At 39.5% G+C, this 13,996-nt stretch overlaps 1 protein-coding gene across 2 annotated transcripts; it reads right to left on the bottom strand.

Moving 5' to 3' along the window:
* Positions 1–524: 524 nt before the first annotated feature.
* On the bottom strand, positions 525–13,502 carry LOC125885029 (ly6/PLAUR domain-containing protein 1-like). Of its 2 annotated transcripts, XM_049570392.1 has the most exons (4): positions 13,260–13,502; positions 8,355–8,489; positions 4,028–4,295; positions 525–2,038 (listed from the first exon to the last, which is right to left on the bottom strand). In XM_049570392.1, exons 1-3 carry the CDS (start codon positions 13,306–13,308, stop codon positions 4,054–4,056), a joined length of 426 nt encoding a protein of 141 aa, XP_049426349.1. In that variant the 5' UTR covers positions 13,309–13,502; the 3' UTR covers positions 525–2,038; positions 4,028–4,053. The 2 variants fall into 2 exon arrangements, with proteins under 2 accessions (XP_049426349.1, XP_049426351.1); XM_049570394.1 differs by lacking the exon at positions 525–2,038 and having other exon boundaries at positions 2,056–4,295.
* Positions 13,503–13,996: the final 494 nt, after the last annotated feature.

The following is a 13,996-nucleotide window of genomic DNA, read 5'->3' as shown; positions in this document are numbered from 1 at the left end:
ACACCCTCATTTGGAAGCCAATAAGTCATAAAAAGTACTTTTCCTGCCAGCGGGAAAAGCAGCAATGTCTCAGGAGAATACCATAGCTTTTTGTGCCATTATTTCCGCTCAAAAAAACAGAACAGGTCCCTATTTGGGGACTAAAAAGATGCTGGAAACAGAGCAATGACCTGCTAAAAAACAACCAGTTTTATGGATTATTCTACATCAATTCAGAAATGTTGATATAATACATATAAAAGGTGCAAATAAACCACATTTGTGGTTTGCTGACATGTAAAATGCCAACATTTTCTTCTGGTGTATGGGCTGTGCACAAGAACAAGAACAAAAATGTGATAATTCCCTACAGGAAAGCATAAGAATAAAGTTTCCAATAACAATTGAATAATAATTAATGAATGTATACTTCTCAGAACATCAACAACTGCCTTTAAACAGGACTAAATGATATTGCTATTTGCTGAAAACCTCTACACCTCCAAAACTACAGTGTAATCTCTTGACGTACGAGCTTTTGTGACTTGACAGTCCATTTTTCTGCAACATTTATTTACATCACATATCAGCAGAATACAGTGTTACTCTTCACAGAAGACCAGTCAAAAAACTGCCATGAACATTAATCAGATGATCCATCACTGTCTGAAATCTACGTATCTTGTCTCCAGAACAGTCAAGCAATGCTCTGAAATACATCTTATAATATAATATACAACATTCTTTCTTGGCTTTTGCTTTAGACCATTAACACTGTCATCATGTGTGGCATTAAAATACAATTGGAGAATGTCTGCATTGTTGTTGACAACAGCACATTCACTACATATAAATATAATATACTGTACACTGCAGAAAAAAGGCAATAAAATGACAGCAGTAAAATAAAAACAAATAAATAATTTGGAGGGAAATATATATCAGTTTTGACAAAATGCCCATCTGGACATGGAAATAAGATCCATACAGTATGTAAGCCAAATTAATTCTCATTGGTATTCACACAGTATTTGGTCTACAGCATTGGCTACATGCAATATGAGCTATGATTTGATTTTTTGAGGGATATTAACTTAAAGGGAAATTAGTGTGATATCACCCTGAAGCATTTCTCTAGTGAGAATGTATTTGTGCTTTTAGCTTGATCTTATACTGCACTATGTCTATGTAATGTATAACCCATTGTACCAGGTGTCTCCAAGTACAGCTCCAAGACAATTCTAGTATTTCATTTCAAAGGAATATATGGGATATTAATGCTTAATTAATACATTTAACCGCCTTCTTTTGTGACATTTTTGCTTTAAATCTTATGAGCGAGGATGGATAAGCAATAACATAAATAGTCTCTCCAAAAACCATTGCAGCATCCTTCATTTTTTAAGTTGTAAAATGTCAATTAATATTATTTGGCAGTGGAAAATATGCATATATATGATAATTAATGTGATGCAAGATACCGTTAGAACCCTTCAAATTCATGTTTGCCTGAATCAAAGTGCCTTCTTCATCGTCACATATGAAGACTATATATTGGGTTCATGATGTTAGTTCTGTTATAATCAATTCAAAATGTGAAAATCTGTATTCTGAGCGACAACAGCAACAGCATCAACAATGAAAGAAACAAACAGTGCTGTTTGAAACCAAAAATCAACAAAAGCTCACAAAATAAAAGCTCAAAGATATCATTTTCTGACAATAACTTCTACCAGCACCTCTTACAGCATGTAATAACCAGAAAATAACTTTCCTCACAAAACACTCCACACTTCACAAAAAGCAAAGAAACTGAGAGTTGCCTCGATTGCAGACTGGATGGTCCTCCACCGGCAACAAGAAGCGATAAATGATTCAGAAAGCTTGATATACTTCCACTTCTCCACTTTTCCAGTGTCATTCTCAGTGGTTACGGTTTTATATTGATCAGATTAACAGTTTGACTCAACGCTGAGAGGATACAAAGCCAGTGTGGTGTCCAAATCTGCTCCTTCAGTGTATCACCACAGTGATTGCAGGTACAGGCTCCAAGGTGAACCTGTGACAAAAAGTATGCATAAAAATGTGCACGAATTATCATTGCATGCTGTAGATTTCCCTTAAAGAAATAATTTGACAGCAGCCAGTTAGCTTATTAGCATAAAGCTAGAAGCTACCAGTCTGGCTCTGTCTGAGGATAAAAATCCACCTCCTGGCTCATAAATGAACATATTTTACCTAATTTAGTTATCTATATAAAAAGTTCACCACTTATAGGGGTTACAAATATATTTTTGGCGAGGACCATTCACTTCCTGGAGGTCTCACTAGGTGCCTGTAGCCAGCCAAGAAATAGCCTGACACTAAACTGCCTGTAAACATGCAATATTGTTGCATTATTTTTCATTTGTATAATGATATAACATGTTAAGTTGGGATTCTGTTGCCTTCAGAAGAAGTTAGACTAGCTGTTTCCAGTCTTTGTGCTAAGCTAAGCTAAGCAGTTACAGACCATAGCCTTACATACAACAGAAATACATAATAGTGATGTTGATTTTTCTCATCTAATTCTCCACCAGAAAGCAATTTAAGAGACAGCTCACCCCCAAATCAAAAAAGAATTTTCCCTGTAGGGAAATTACCTGTAGTGCTATTAATCAGTCTAGATTGTATTGGTGTGAGCTGCCGAGTGCTGGATCTATTGGTCGTAGAGATGCCTGCCCTCTATCCAATATTATGGAACTAGATGGCACTCAGCTTGCAATGTGAATTCATCCCCTCTTGAAATATTTTGCAGCTTGAGCAGCCCCTGGCATTTCTAAAGAGATACCAGGGGCAGCCTTTTGCATTGCATCTTGATGCAGAGGGGGTCGGCAGATATGTTTATGCAACAAAACTACTTGTTTATGATTAGGAAAAGATAAAGAATCACCTGGCTTGGACTTCCACAAACACTGTAAATTTAATCAGTTTTGTCTTGTGTCTATGTTGTCTCGTGATTTCCTGTTTTATTTTGGAAGCTAACTCTCCTCTCGTTTCAGGCAACTTGCTCCTTCCCCTGTGTGTTTTCCCGCTGGTCTGATTGTCTGCCTCGACAGACTGAGCGCCTCAACCAGGAACTGGAGACGTGTCTCCGTTGCCTGGTAACTTGGAGTCCCGAGTTGTGCATTTGGGTTCAGGTCCTTTGTTCAGTCGTGACACTTTTTAAATCTCCCAAGGGTGGGTCGCATGCACATCACATTCCCACCCCACAGTCCCTTTCACACAGAGGTTGATTCAGTGCTGTTACTACCTCCTCTGCCAGCTTAAAGGCAACTACCCATTCCGCAAATGTACCTTTATAAGGAATGGGGAGGTGGAATAATGGTGTGACATTCATGCCTTGAACAGGCTTTGTAAAGAAAGCTAATGTTTACATCTCATACCTCATACTGTCACGAGCACAAGCCTTTGTAATTGGGTAGACAGAAAGTATTTCCTACATGAAACTGATCACAACAAGGTCTGTGGATTATCTTTGGTAACCGGGTCATGATTTCTAGAAATAGACTTTGCTGTTGAGTTTTTCAAATGTATTTTTTTTTTTTTTTTGGCACTTTGAGCACCACAAGCCACGACCGAGTGCCATCTAGTTCCATTACACTGAAGAGAAGGCAGAAATCTCTATGGCCGTTATCGGCCACTTGGAACTGTCCCTTTAAGTGTGTTTCCCAATGTGTCAAACTTTTCTTTAACTGTGGTCTGAACTGATGTTTATTCACAGCTATTTATTTCTGTATAGGTCACAACGGAACAACAAAAAAGTGCGAACAAGTTAATCCTGTTTAGCTGAAGTTGCAAGGACAACCTGATTAGATCTGACTCTCTCCCTCCTGCTGCCAAACTCTATAACCTTGCAGGACCACATGCCAAGATTCTGCCTTGTGTTTACAAGTCTTAATTTAATTCTAACTGGGAAGTGTGAACCTAAATGAAAAAGAACACAGTAGCAACAAGGCGAGGTGTCTTTTCTTTTCTGTGGGTTTCGAGTTGGGAAAACAAACTGTACAGTGGAGACGAGATGGGATCCTCAGTCTACGTCACAGGGAGGAGCGTCAGCAGCAGCAGAAAAGAGTTTAGGAAGAGGAGAAGCAGCTGGTTGCCGGACGTCACTGCCGCAGAAGGGACGGGACGCTTCCTCCTGGGCCCATTGCAGAGCGGGGTGTTGCAGCAGGAGATGCAGACTGAGTTCAGCCTGCCAGTGCAGAACTGTTGGTAGCCGGAGGAGGCGATGAGGCAAGCCCCGGAGGAGGCACAGGACTTCCGATAATGTATTCCTGCAAAAACACAATCAAACAGAGACATTTTGAGTGTCCAGACTGAGAAAGTACAGTTATGGGCCAGTCATTCATGTTGCAAAATATAACAACAGACAGAAAGGAACAGTGATTCATTTCCCCCTGCTGTAATTAGATTGCTTAGATTGAAGATATAATGTATAAGAGTCTTGCAATGCTGCAGCATTTTATTGCACTACAGGGCTATGGAGCTATTGACTTCCTGTCTGCTCTTATTAACTGATGTTTGTCAGTGTGGTATATGTTACAACAATTTGTATGCTTGTATGAAGAAGAAAAACTCATATTCTGTAGTGCTGTAACTTTTTTATTGCACTCCAGAGCCACCGGCTCCCTTATCAAGTGACGTTTCTCCATCTGGTATATATTGGTGTTATTTGTTATGTGATTCTATGGCATGTTATAGTCCACATTTTATCATTTATGTGGCGTTCTTATTGTGTTGTTTATCTTGTATTTTCTGCAAATTAAATTTCACTGTACAGGACAAGAAACATATTTGATTAAATCAAATTCAGATACATTTAATCTCTAGGCAGAGTGTTCCATTATCTGGGAGTGCTTTTTTATTGATGAAGGAGGAGAAAGATGTATAACTGAGCATGCATCCTCTATGCCACTCTTTGTGTTTGGTGTACAAATGTTTCTACAAAAAGCTTAAGCACTCAGCTACTGTATTTGACAAGGCAAAACATTAAATTAACATCTGAAGTGTTGCAAGTTCAATGATTAAGGGCATCATACAAAGCTACTGTTGCAGCAATTGAACCTGCAAACTTCAATTACAACAACTATGAAGTCTGGTATCTTCCACAACACATAAAGTAGTCACCCTGCCTACTTGACTTTAAGCCGTATTCTTCCTTCAGAATGCTTTAATTGCTTTAATGTACATTTACGTGGCCTTGCTGGAAGTTTTAGATGCTTTAAAAAACATGTAATCTGTGGCCAGTTATAATGAAACAACCTCTGCCTGCAATAACGAGGCTTCTATTTTCTATCCGGAAACAAGTGATTTTGCTAATTAAGCTAACGTTAGTTCCATAAATATGTTAAAAAAGCTTCATATGTTCTTATTTCCACAAAATGTGTCGCTTTACAAGACAATGAGACCTAAACAATGTGTTTGGCAAATTATTTCTAAAGAGACTGTATTTAAACTGTATATTTCCCTTGAAAACTAAAGTGTATTTTGAAAACAGACAATGCATGTAACAGGCTGAAGTTGACATGGCGTCCCAGAACGTCCACAACCAACGCACCCAGGGTATCTAGTACATCATATCTCAACGTGGAAAATCCATGACCAGACGTCGATATGTGACGAGGTTGCAGTAAGAAAGTGTTGGCCAAACAGCAGAGTCTGTGACACTACTGGGCCAAAGAAGACTTTTTCCCATACATTTACACTGGAAAACAAAGTGTCCCATTGGACCAAAAGCCAATATCTCCAACGGCTGGTTGCGAGCATTTTTACCAATCCTTTGCAGCAGTTTCTCAGCAGCATTTGCTCTGAAGTCCTGTTTCTCTAATACATTCTCACTCCGACCTTATCACATATCGACGCTTGGTCATGGACTTTCCACGTCCAGATATGATGTGCAGGTTACCCTGGGTGCATTGATTGTTGACATTCTGGGACGCCGTGTCAAGATCTGCCTATTACGTGCATTGTATATTTTCACAATACACTTCAGTTTTCACAGGAAATTACAGTTTGCATACAGCTTCTCTCAAAATAAACAGACTATGCCAGTACAACCATACACTGCGAACTGACTTGTTTTATTTTTCCTTCAGCAACAAACACATGTGGTTACATTTTGCCAACACACACAGGTGGTTGAGTTAAGGGAACAAAAGAATAGGGTTTGGCTTTGCAATCTCACAGGAGGTGAACACGGGCCTCCCGGGTGAAAGTCTGTGGTTTTTGGACCCATCCACCATCCTTCCTACCACCCCTATTTGGACTTCCACTTGGTGTCCCACCACATTTCCTCTTGATGCCGCTATCATACCGACGTGAAAGGATGGCTTTTTTTGTCAGTGTGTGATGCCGAAAGTCACTGACCAAGTGCCATATTTCAACGAATTCAGAGTGAGACTGGGTTGGTTTCTCCAAAAATACACACTACCTGCAGTTTGACAAACCAATTGCCTGAACAAAAAAAAAGGAAGCACTGTACGTTTCTCTAAGGCCCGGATATGTTATATTTGTTAGCAACACTGTGGTGAATGTGTGGTTCAGTTAGGCTCAAAAAACTTTGCTTATGGTTATGAAAAGATAATGTTTTGGACCAATACACCCACGTTTGGTGGCACAAAAGTCACTGAGCAGGGACAGGTCGGTGAAAAACACTCGGGTTCGGAGGCTTCTACGTCTGAGAAGCGCCACTGAGAAATGCCAGGAAAGGTCAGTAAAAACACTTTGGAGAAACTGGACTTTGGAGCAATAGGTTTGTTTTTGCTTTCAGTCCAATGTGGAACTAATGGGGGTTTTGGGCTCTTGGATGGACATAGCACCAACTCGATTACAACTGTAGTTAGTAAGCTTGTTAGCCAAACATGCTAATAACTAAAGCTTATGTCAGATAGTCGTGGCTATGTAGATGGTAACACTAGAACTAGAAAAGTCTTGCGTGCCACTTCAAGATATTCTTGTCTTGCTGTTTTATGGTGTGACAGCACTGTGGTGAAGGTCTGGATATGTTTAGGCACAAAAACTTCTTGGTTACGGTTTGGGAAAGATAATAGTTTGGATTAAAATGATCACTTGAAACACAAAATCTCGTTCCGGGGTTACCATTTAGACACAACAGAGAAAGACACAGTTCCATAAATTCACTTGCTTTTGTGTTTCTGGTTTAGAAGAGGCTAAAAAAAGGACACCCTCCAAATTCCCAAAACAATTCAGTTCACACCCTACAGGCTGAACCATTTTATTTTCTGTAACGCAGAGCAAAACTAATCTAATGTCATGTCAGAGGCAGCTGAAGGAAAGTCTCTCCTCTTTGACGAATGAGCCGAATAAAGTGGCCCAGTGAGATGGTGTTTGCCAGGGTTTGGAGCGACACAACATCACCGAGATGCCTCATATAAAAGTGAGAATGGAAATAAAAAACAATGAAGGGCCTTACATGTGGTTGTGTTGGTTTATAATGCGTCACAGAGAAAAAAAAACTGATGTGTCACACTGCTTTGTCTGCTGTGTGCATTCTGTAACACAACGAGTTTATCCACAGATCAGTCAATGCTTCTGTCTCCATCTTTGGGGCTGAGCAAAGGAACAAAATAACAGATAACAATGTCTATTACACTGAAAACCACAGGAGATTTGTTGTGACCCGCTCAGCCTCTTCTGCTGGGTCAGTAAGTCACACACATGGGGATTTAAAGTTGTTTAGAGGGAGGAAAAAGGGGTAGTTGGGTATCCTTGATGAGGAGTATTTCTAAATGCCAACAAGTGCAGACATCACAGCTGATTTAATTTGCTGTTTGTGTAGGCTGCACTTGCATGGCTTGAAATAAATGTCATGGTACAACGAAAAAAATCTTTCTTATAAGTGATATTTTTCCGACCTGCTGATTTCCAGACAACCTTGTTTATGACTGCGTCTCATCTCATACAGGCTGAGACATCAGAATTTATCTTAATTGCCTGCTCTATTGTACATCAACAAAATTGCAAGTGCTTAGCAGCTAATAATGTTTCCTACACCCTCATCTGAATGGCAAAGAAATAAAACTTCAGAGGTCACACAGCTTCTGAGTGCTGTGCGCAGCTCCGTCTCCGGTTTCCAGACGGTCACCTTTCTTCTGCAGATAAATAGGAACTTTTACTTTCTACTTGGATACATTTGGCTGACCCAGCCTGCGCTTTTACATCCTCACCCATCAATCTTAACCGACTCTGCCTGGATCACATAAAGGGAAATGAAGAGAGCCTTCCTCCCCCAAGAATTCATTATGCTTCCAAATTATTTTATAATAGAAAATATCCAGCTTTGAGCACACAGATTTACAGCAACTGTCCCTTACCATCAGGTTTGACCAGCACCTCTTTCTGGCACATGTCCTGGACGTTGACGGTGCAGTTGACAATGTACTCCGGCGTGGAGCAGTCATTGTGCTTCATCTCCTCACACTGGTAGCACTGGATCTGAAGGGCATCTCCTGCAGCATGCAGCACGAACAAGAGTGCGAAAGTATTCAAGCATTGGTGCTAGAGTTCTCAAACAAAGGCACAGTAACATTTTGGTTAAATGAATAGTTTAAACTATACTCTTATTTGCTTTCTTGTCCAGAGCCAGACCTACCCATCAGCAGTTGCCTAGGGCCCCCTTGACTCTGGGGGCCCCCTAGAAAAGACCTTTTTTTTCTATAAGAAACAAGACACAATAATGAAATAAAAATTGAAGTTCCTAAATAAAATCCTAAAACATTTCTTGCCATTTTTGCCAATAAATAGTGACAAAACGATGTTCAGAGACAGGTGAAATGAACCATTTAGGCAGGCAAAATACTGTAAAACTTGAATTAATAGCCCGGGCTGTAATTTGCTGAAATAATTGAGATCAACAGGCCTATATTTGGGACAGGCCTTTAATTTCTTTCACACAAAACTGTTGCTCAGCAAAGATGAGGAAACATGATCGAACTGTCTATTTAAACCACTATGAATATTACTTGTTAAAAAGTTAGGCTTCGGATAATATATCAATCATGAAACATTCATTTACTGCCCCCCTCCCAAAAAAAACACAGGATTCTGTGGTCAGAAAACAAATAACATTTTGCAGTTGTATTAGATGACAAGTTAAACAAAATTAATGAACAACAAAAGAATCAACAATGAGGTCAGCTTAAGAGGGTTCGGGGGTACTCTGCAAATACCGTGTTTACTTAATCCTATTTAAAGATAAATGTTGCTGCCAATAGGTCCCGCTTTAGCATTTATATGTATTTTTTGCATAATGTGTGCATAAACTAATACTACCAACAACACCAGACACACTTCATTTTGTTATCCATAGCCAAGTCGGTTGTTCCATTGTCCGCCATTCCTGCCTTTGGGGATAGTAACTGCAAAGAAACTTTGGACTTTCACCTGGGAGGCTGCTGTTTGTTTCTCGTGTAAGACCAAAAGTCAAGTTGAGTTATTTTTTAATAGGAATGCTAGTATGTGTAGCATGCTACGGTGAGGTATGTCATGTGACATTACATGACGCTAGTAACAACTGTATTTCTTTAAGCAAAGCCATGATGATTTTCCTGAACCTAACCACGTTTTGTTTTGTTTTTTTTGTTTTTTTTTAGCTTAAACTTAAAGAAATAAACCTAAAATATAAGTATTTTATGCACACTATAATTTTACTTTGAAAGAGATGCATGTAACAAGCCGAAACTGTAAATTTCCTACACTGTAGTATTTGACTGTACACTTACAGTAAATTACTGTCGTTTTTACAGTAAATTGTTGTGAAATGACAGCTGTATACTGTGATCTCACAGTCGTTATAGGCCTGCATATTATTGTGATTTAGCAGTATGCTCCTGTAAAATTACTACAATTAACTGTAATCTCACAGTTAAAGCCTATAACATTACTTTATAACAGTATGTTTCTGTAAATTACTAAATTTATGGACATTTGATTAATGTGATTTAGCAAATGCTTCCACGGAATTACTGTATTTCACTGTAATCTCACATTTAAACTGTATTTACCCGCATGAATTTCACAATAAAATTCTGAAATTGGTTAAATATCACAGTCAAAGTGATAAAAATCTAACTTATTGTGAAATATTACAGTTATAGTTACAGTCCTGGCAATAATTTGCAGTGTGTAAAAACGGAAGTATATTTTGAAAAGACACAATGTATGTTACAAGTGTCAATTGACATCTCTGAGCGTCCAAAACCGATGCAGGAGGCTACCTAGGTCATCATATTTTGACGTGCAGGTTTACTGACATAGCAACTGTAGTTGATGAGTTGAGACGTAAACACATTGCCCCTTCCTGTTTTGATTGTGCAGTGGTTGACTCACTTCCGTTGTGCTGTAAATTGAGCCTTAATTTTCCTAGGAGATTGTACCTAGTGGCAGACACAATTACAATGTTAAAACTAGACTAATCGGCAGAAAAAATGTTGGCATTATACATTTCTGCAAACCTCTTATGCTACATGAGTATGTTATTATGTAGCAGATACATTGAAACTTTACGTTTCTTTACATTTCAACAGCGTGTGGTTAGGTTTATGCTCAAAAAACACTTGGTCATGGTTAGGAAAAGACTGTGGGTTTGAGATCATGTTCGAGTTTGGTGACACAACTCCAGCAGGGAATGCAGCAATGTCTTGGTAAAAAACAATTGCTTTTTCTGGCACTATCTGCGGTAGAAAAATAGCAAAAAATCCCATAAAAAACAACCAGTTTTGTTGTTTGTTGGTCTCAGGCAGTGGTCTGAAGCCTGGCAGGTGTTTTGCCGTGGTGTCACGCCAGCCAACATCCCCTCCACTTTCCAATTACAAAGTCAGCTCACATATTGCGTCACTTATAATACATATGAAACAATATTTTAAATGAAACAATATTTTAAAGCCATCATATTGTACAATCAACATTAACGTTGTAATGGTAAGTTAAAACAAAAAAAAAAATGCATCTATTTCCTCATTGAGAAGCATGTTTAAACATAATATATTTGCAGTGGAGAACGTGGGGGTTGAACTGAATATACATCATCATCCATTACTCCAGCTTCTATCTACATATTTGCTCACTTCTGCACTAATTTCCTGTTTCCTATTTTATTTTTGTGCTTCCTTGCGAGCAGAATGTATCATTGACACCCATCCACAATATCCTCATCCCACACCATTAGTGAATCCAACCTGTGCTTTATTTTTTTTTACTTCTTTGGAGTCAAGCAGCGGAGTCTTTTTTTGGATTTTGCTTTGTGCGAGCCCCTTTGACTGTGTCACAACTCCAAACAAGACTAATGGCCCCCAGTGAGAGTGCAATGTCATCTTCTCTATCTTTCGCACAGTGCTGTGACATTACGCCTGCTCTCAGAAGGGCAGCGCCAAGGTGCTGTGACTTTACAAAGCACATAAGCAATCCTTCGCCTATTCGAATCCTCTGTGTTTTTATCGGCTGTCTCATGAGTGTCAACAGCAAGGTTATACGTTCGCACATTGAAGTGAGAAAAAGCTGTAAAGGAAGAAGAAAAAACACATCAGGAGAGCACAGAGTGGTCCTTTTAAATTCTCTTTTTAAACCCCTGGATTTTTATAGGTGATAAAGCTCCATTTACAATACAAACCAGCAGTAAGAGAGACTTGATGCACTCTGCCGGAGTAGAGATTGCCATCCCCGGAGGTAGTAAAAGTGTGAGTGTCTGACTGTCTTCTCGTAAAGATAATATACAGCCATTTCTTGCAGCTTTTGCAAATTTCATCTGATGCTTTTAAAGCTGCCTGGATGGGCTTTTCTTATAGCTGAAAACTTCATCATCCATCTTCATCCTGGAGAAAAGGCATGCAGAAATCAAACCACTGGACCTAAACTGGGGAAAGTGTGACCCGTCTGTAGTGTTAAGATCATTTTTTGCAGCACCCCTCTGCAAAATGCACAGCATACTTTCACTGGCAGCTCATTGCATCAGAGGTAATGTTGAAGTCTATCCATTTCATTTTTTCACAGAGAATAAAAAGTACTTTTGGCATCTAATTACATCCGTCACTGATAATTGGCACACTGGGTTGTTCTTTATACCTGCCAGGTTCAATTAGCATTTCTTAAAGATACCTGAGGCACTCAATCAAAAACTTTGATGCCTGCCTTTCTTTCCTAAATATCCCACACAGGCTATCCGTCCCTCGCTGACATATTAGCAATGTAATTATTAAAACGGCAGCAAACATTAATCTCAGCTCCGACAGCGCCATCAAACGCATCAGATAAAGGTCCACATATAACATCACAGCCTCAGCTTAATTACTCTAAACCAAGCAAATGCCTGAAAGCTCCATCCATCACCTGGAAGGAAACTGTGAAACCTATTTTTTGGGCGGAATATCTATGGCATGGATTTAGCACCCAAACACAGCTTATCAGTTTCAGGAAAATTGCTCTAAATTTGTTTTCTCCAAAAACAGAAAACAGAGGATATAGAAGATTTGCACTTGTATTTAGAGGGTGCAAAGCCAATATCCTCTAATCTAAATCTCATTATTACTTTAGGCTCAAGAAAACAACAACATAATATAACAAAAATCAGACACCAGTGGAGGAACAGCTCTGGAAACTGCACTCCAAAAAGAGCAAAATGGCACAAAAAGGCAGCATCCTCACATTATTTGCCAATACTTGCTTTGGCAAGAAGAAAAACCCTCATTCACAGCACTCAGCTCTCCACCAGAGGAACAGAAACAAGCAGCTCATGGGTGACGGATGATCACAGGTTCAAATCTGCCTCTAGCTTTTCCCTCTGTCAAAAAAGCGCAGAGGAGTCCAGCAAAGCGCTGCTCCCTGAGCGCGTAAAACCAGCGCCAAAAAACGCAACATGATTGTTGATCACAGCCCTTATCCATCCATGTTCTGTAAGTTTTCCCAAAAGTATAAAACCAGCCAGTAAATGCAGATGGGGAAGTCCGATTTTACGCACAGATTTTACGCATGTTGATGAAATTACCAAAAGGTAATTCTGTTTTCTAAATTGAATAGCATTACAATTAAGTCATTTTGGAAGAGCATATCGCTGGATTAAATGGTTTAAAATATATGATATTCGTATTTACCCTTTATTGTAAGGTATATATTAGCATGTCACAATATAAGCACTTGTTTTTGATGCATACAAGCTGAACTCCGTTCACACTGTCCCCTCACACACTGACAGAAACGTCCCCGCAGTCTCTCCAACTCGTACCTACCTGCGTCGAGAAGGACTCCAAATAAAGTCGCAAAAACGAGAAGACGCATTCTCTCCCAAATGACGGTCGGAGGGGAAACATCAGACCGAAACGAACTTGTTCAGACGGAGGCATGGAGGACCAAGTGCTGCTGAGGAAGAAGCCCAGATACGCTCATCCTCTCGGCTCGGCTCGGCTGAAAATAGGCAGAGGCAGAAAAAAAAGAAGCTCCGCAAAGTGTGAAGCGTCTCTTCTCCAGCGCAACTGGAGACAAACCCGGAGCGCAGAAATCATAAAGCGCACCACGTGACGCGGGTTCGCGGTTGGTATTTTCATATCTCGGGCAGTTTGTCTTCATGTGTTGATGACAGAGAGATGGCGGTGATAGGACTTAAATGGGCAGTGAGTTTAGATATTTGGCATTTTGTAGTTTTTTTGACATTTAGATGATATTTCTGCGATGCAGCTGCTGGAGAAGTTGAATGATTTTATATAAATATTAACAGGAGACCTCTATTCTAATACCATATATATGCAAAACAACAACCTTAAAAATGATCCATAATTCCACAATGGTTTACCAGAGGTGTAGATTTCAGTGGGGACGCAGGGGACATGTCCCCCTCAATAGAACATGTGCATTTGCAGAGGACATTTAGTTTTACAAAATTAAAAACATTTGCATCATAAATTGGCGCAGAAAAGGCACAGATTGGTACATAAAAATTCACTGGAATGCAGGAAATTAAGTGTCTGAG

This window comes from Epinephelus fuscoguttatus, linkage group LG24 (genome assembly GCF_011397635.1).
Source record: "Epinephelus fuscoguttatus linkage group LG24, E.fuscoguttatus.final_Chr_v1".
Lineage (NCBI taxonomy): Eukaryota > Metazoa > Chordata > Actinopteri > Perciformes > Serranidae > Epinephelus > Epinephelus fuscoguttatus.
Note: the sequence above shows the minus strand (reverse complement) of the source record. Positions and strands in the feature narration are given on the sequence as shown.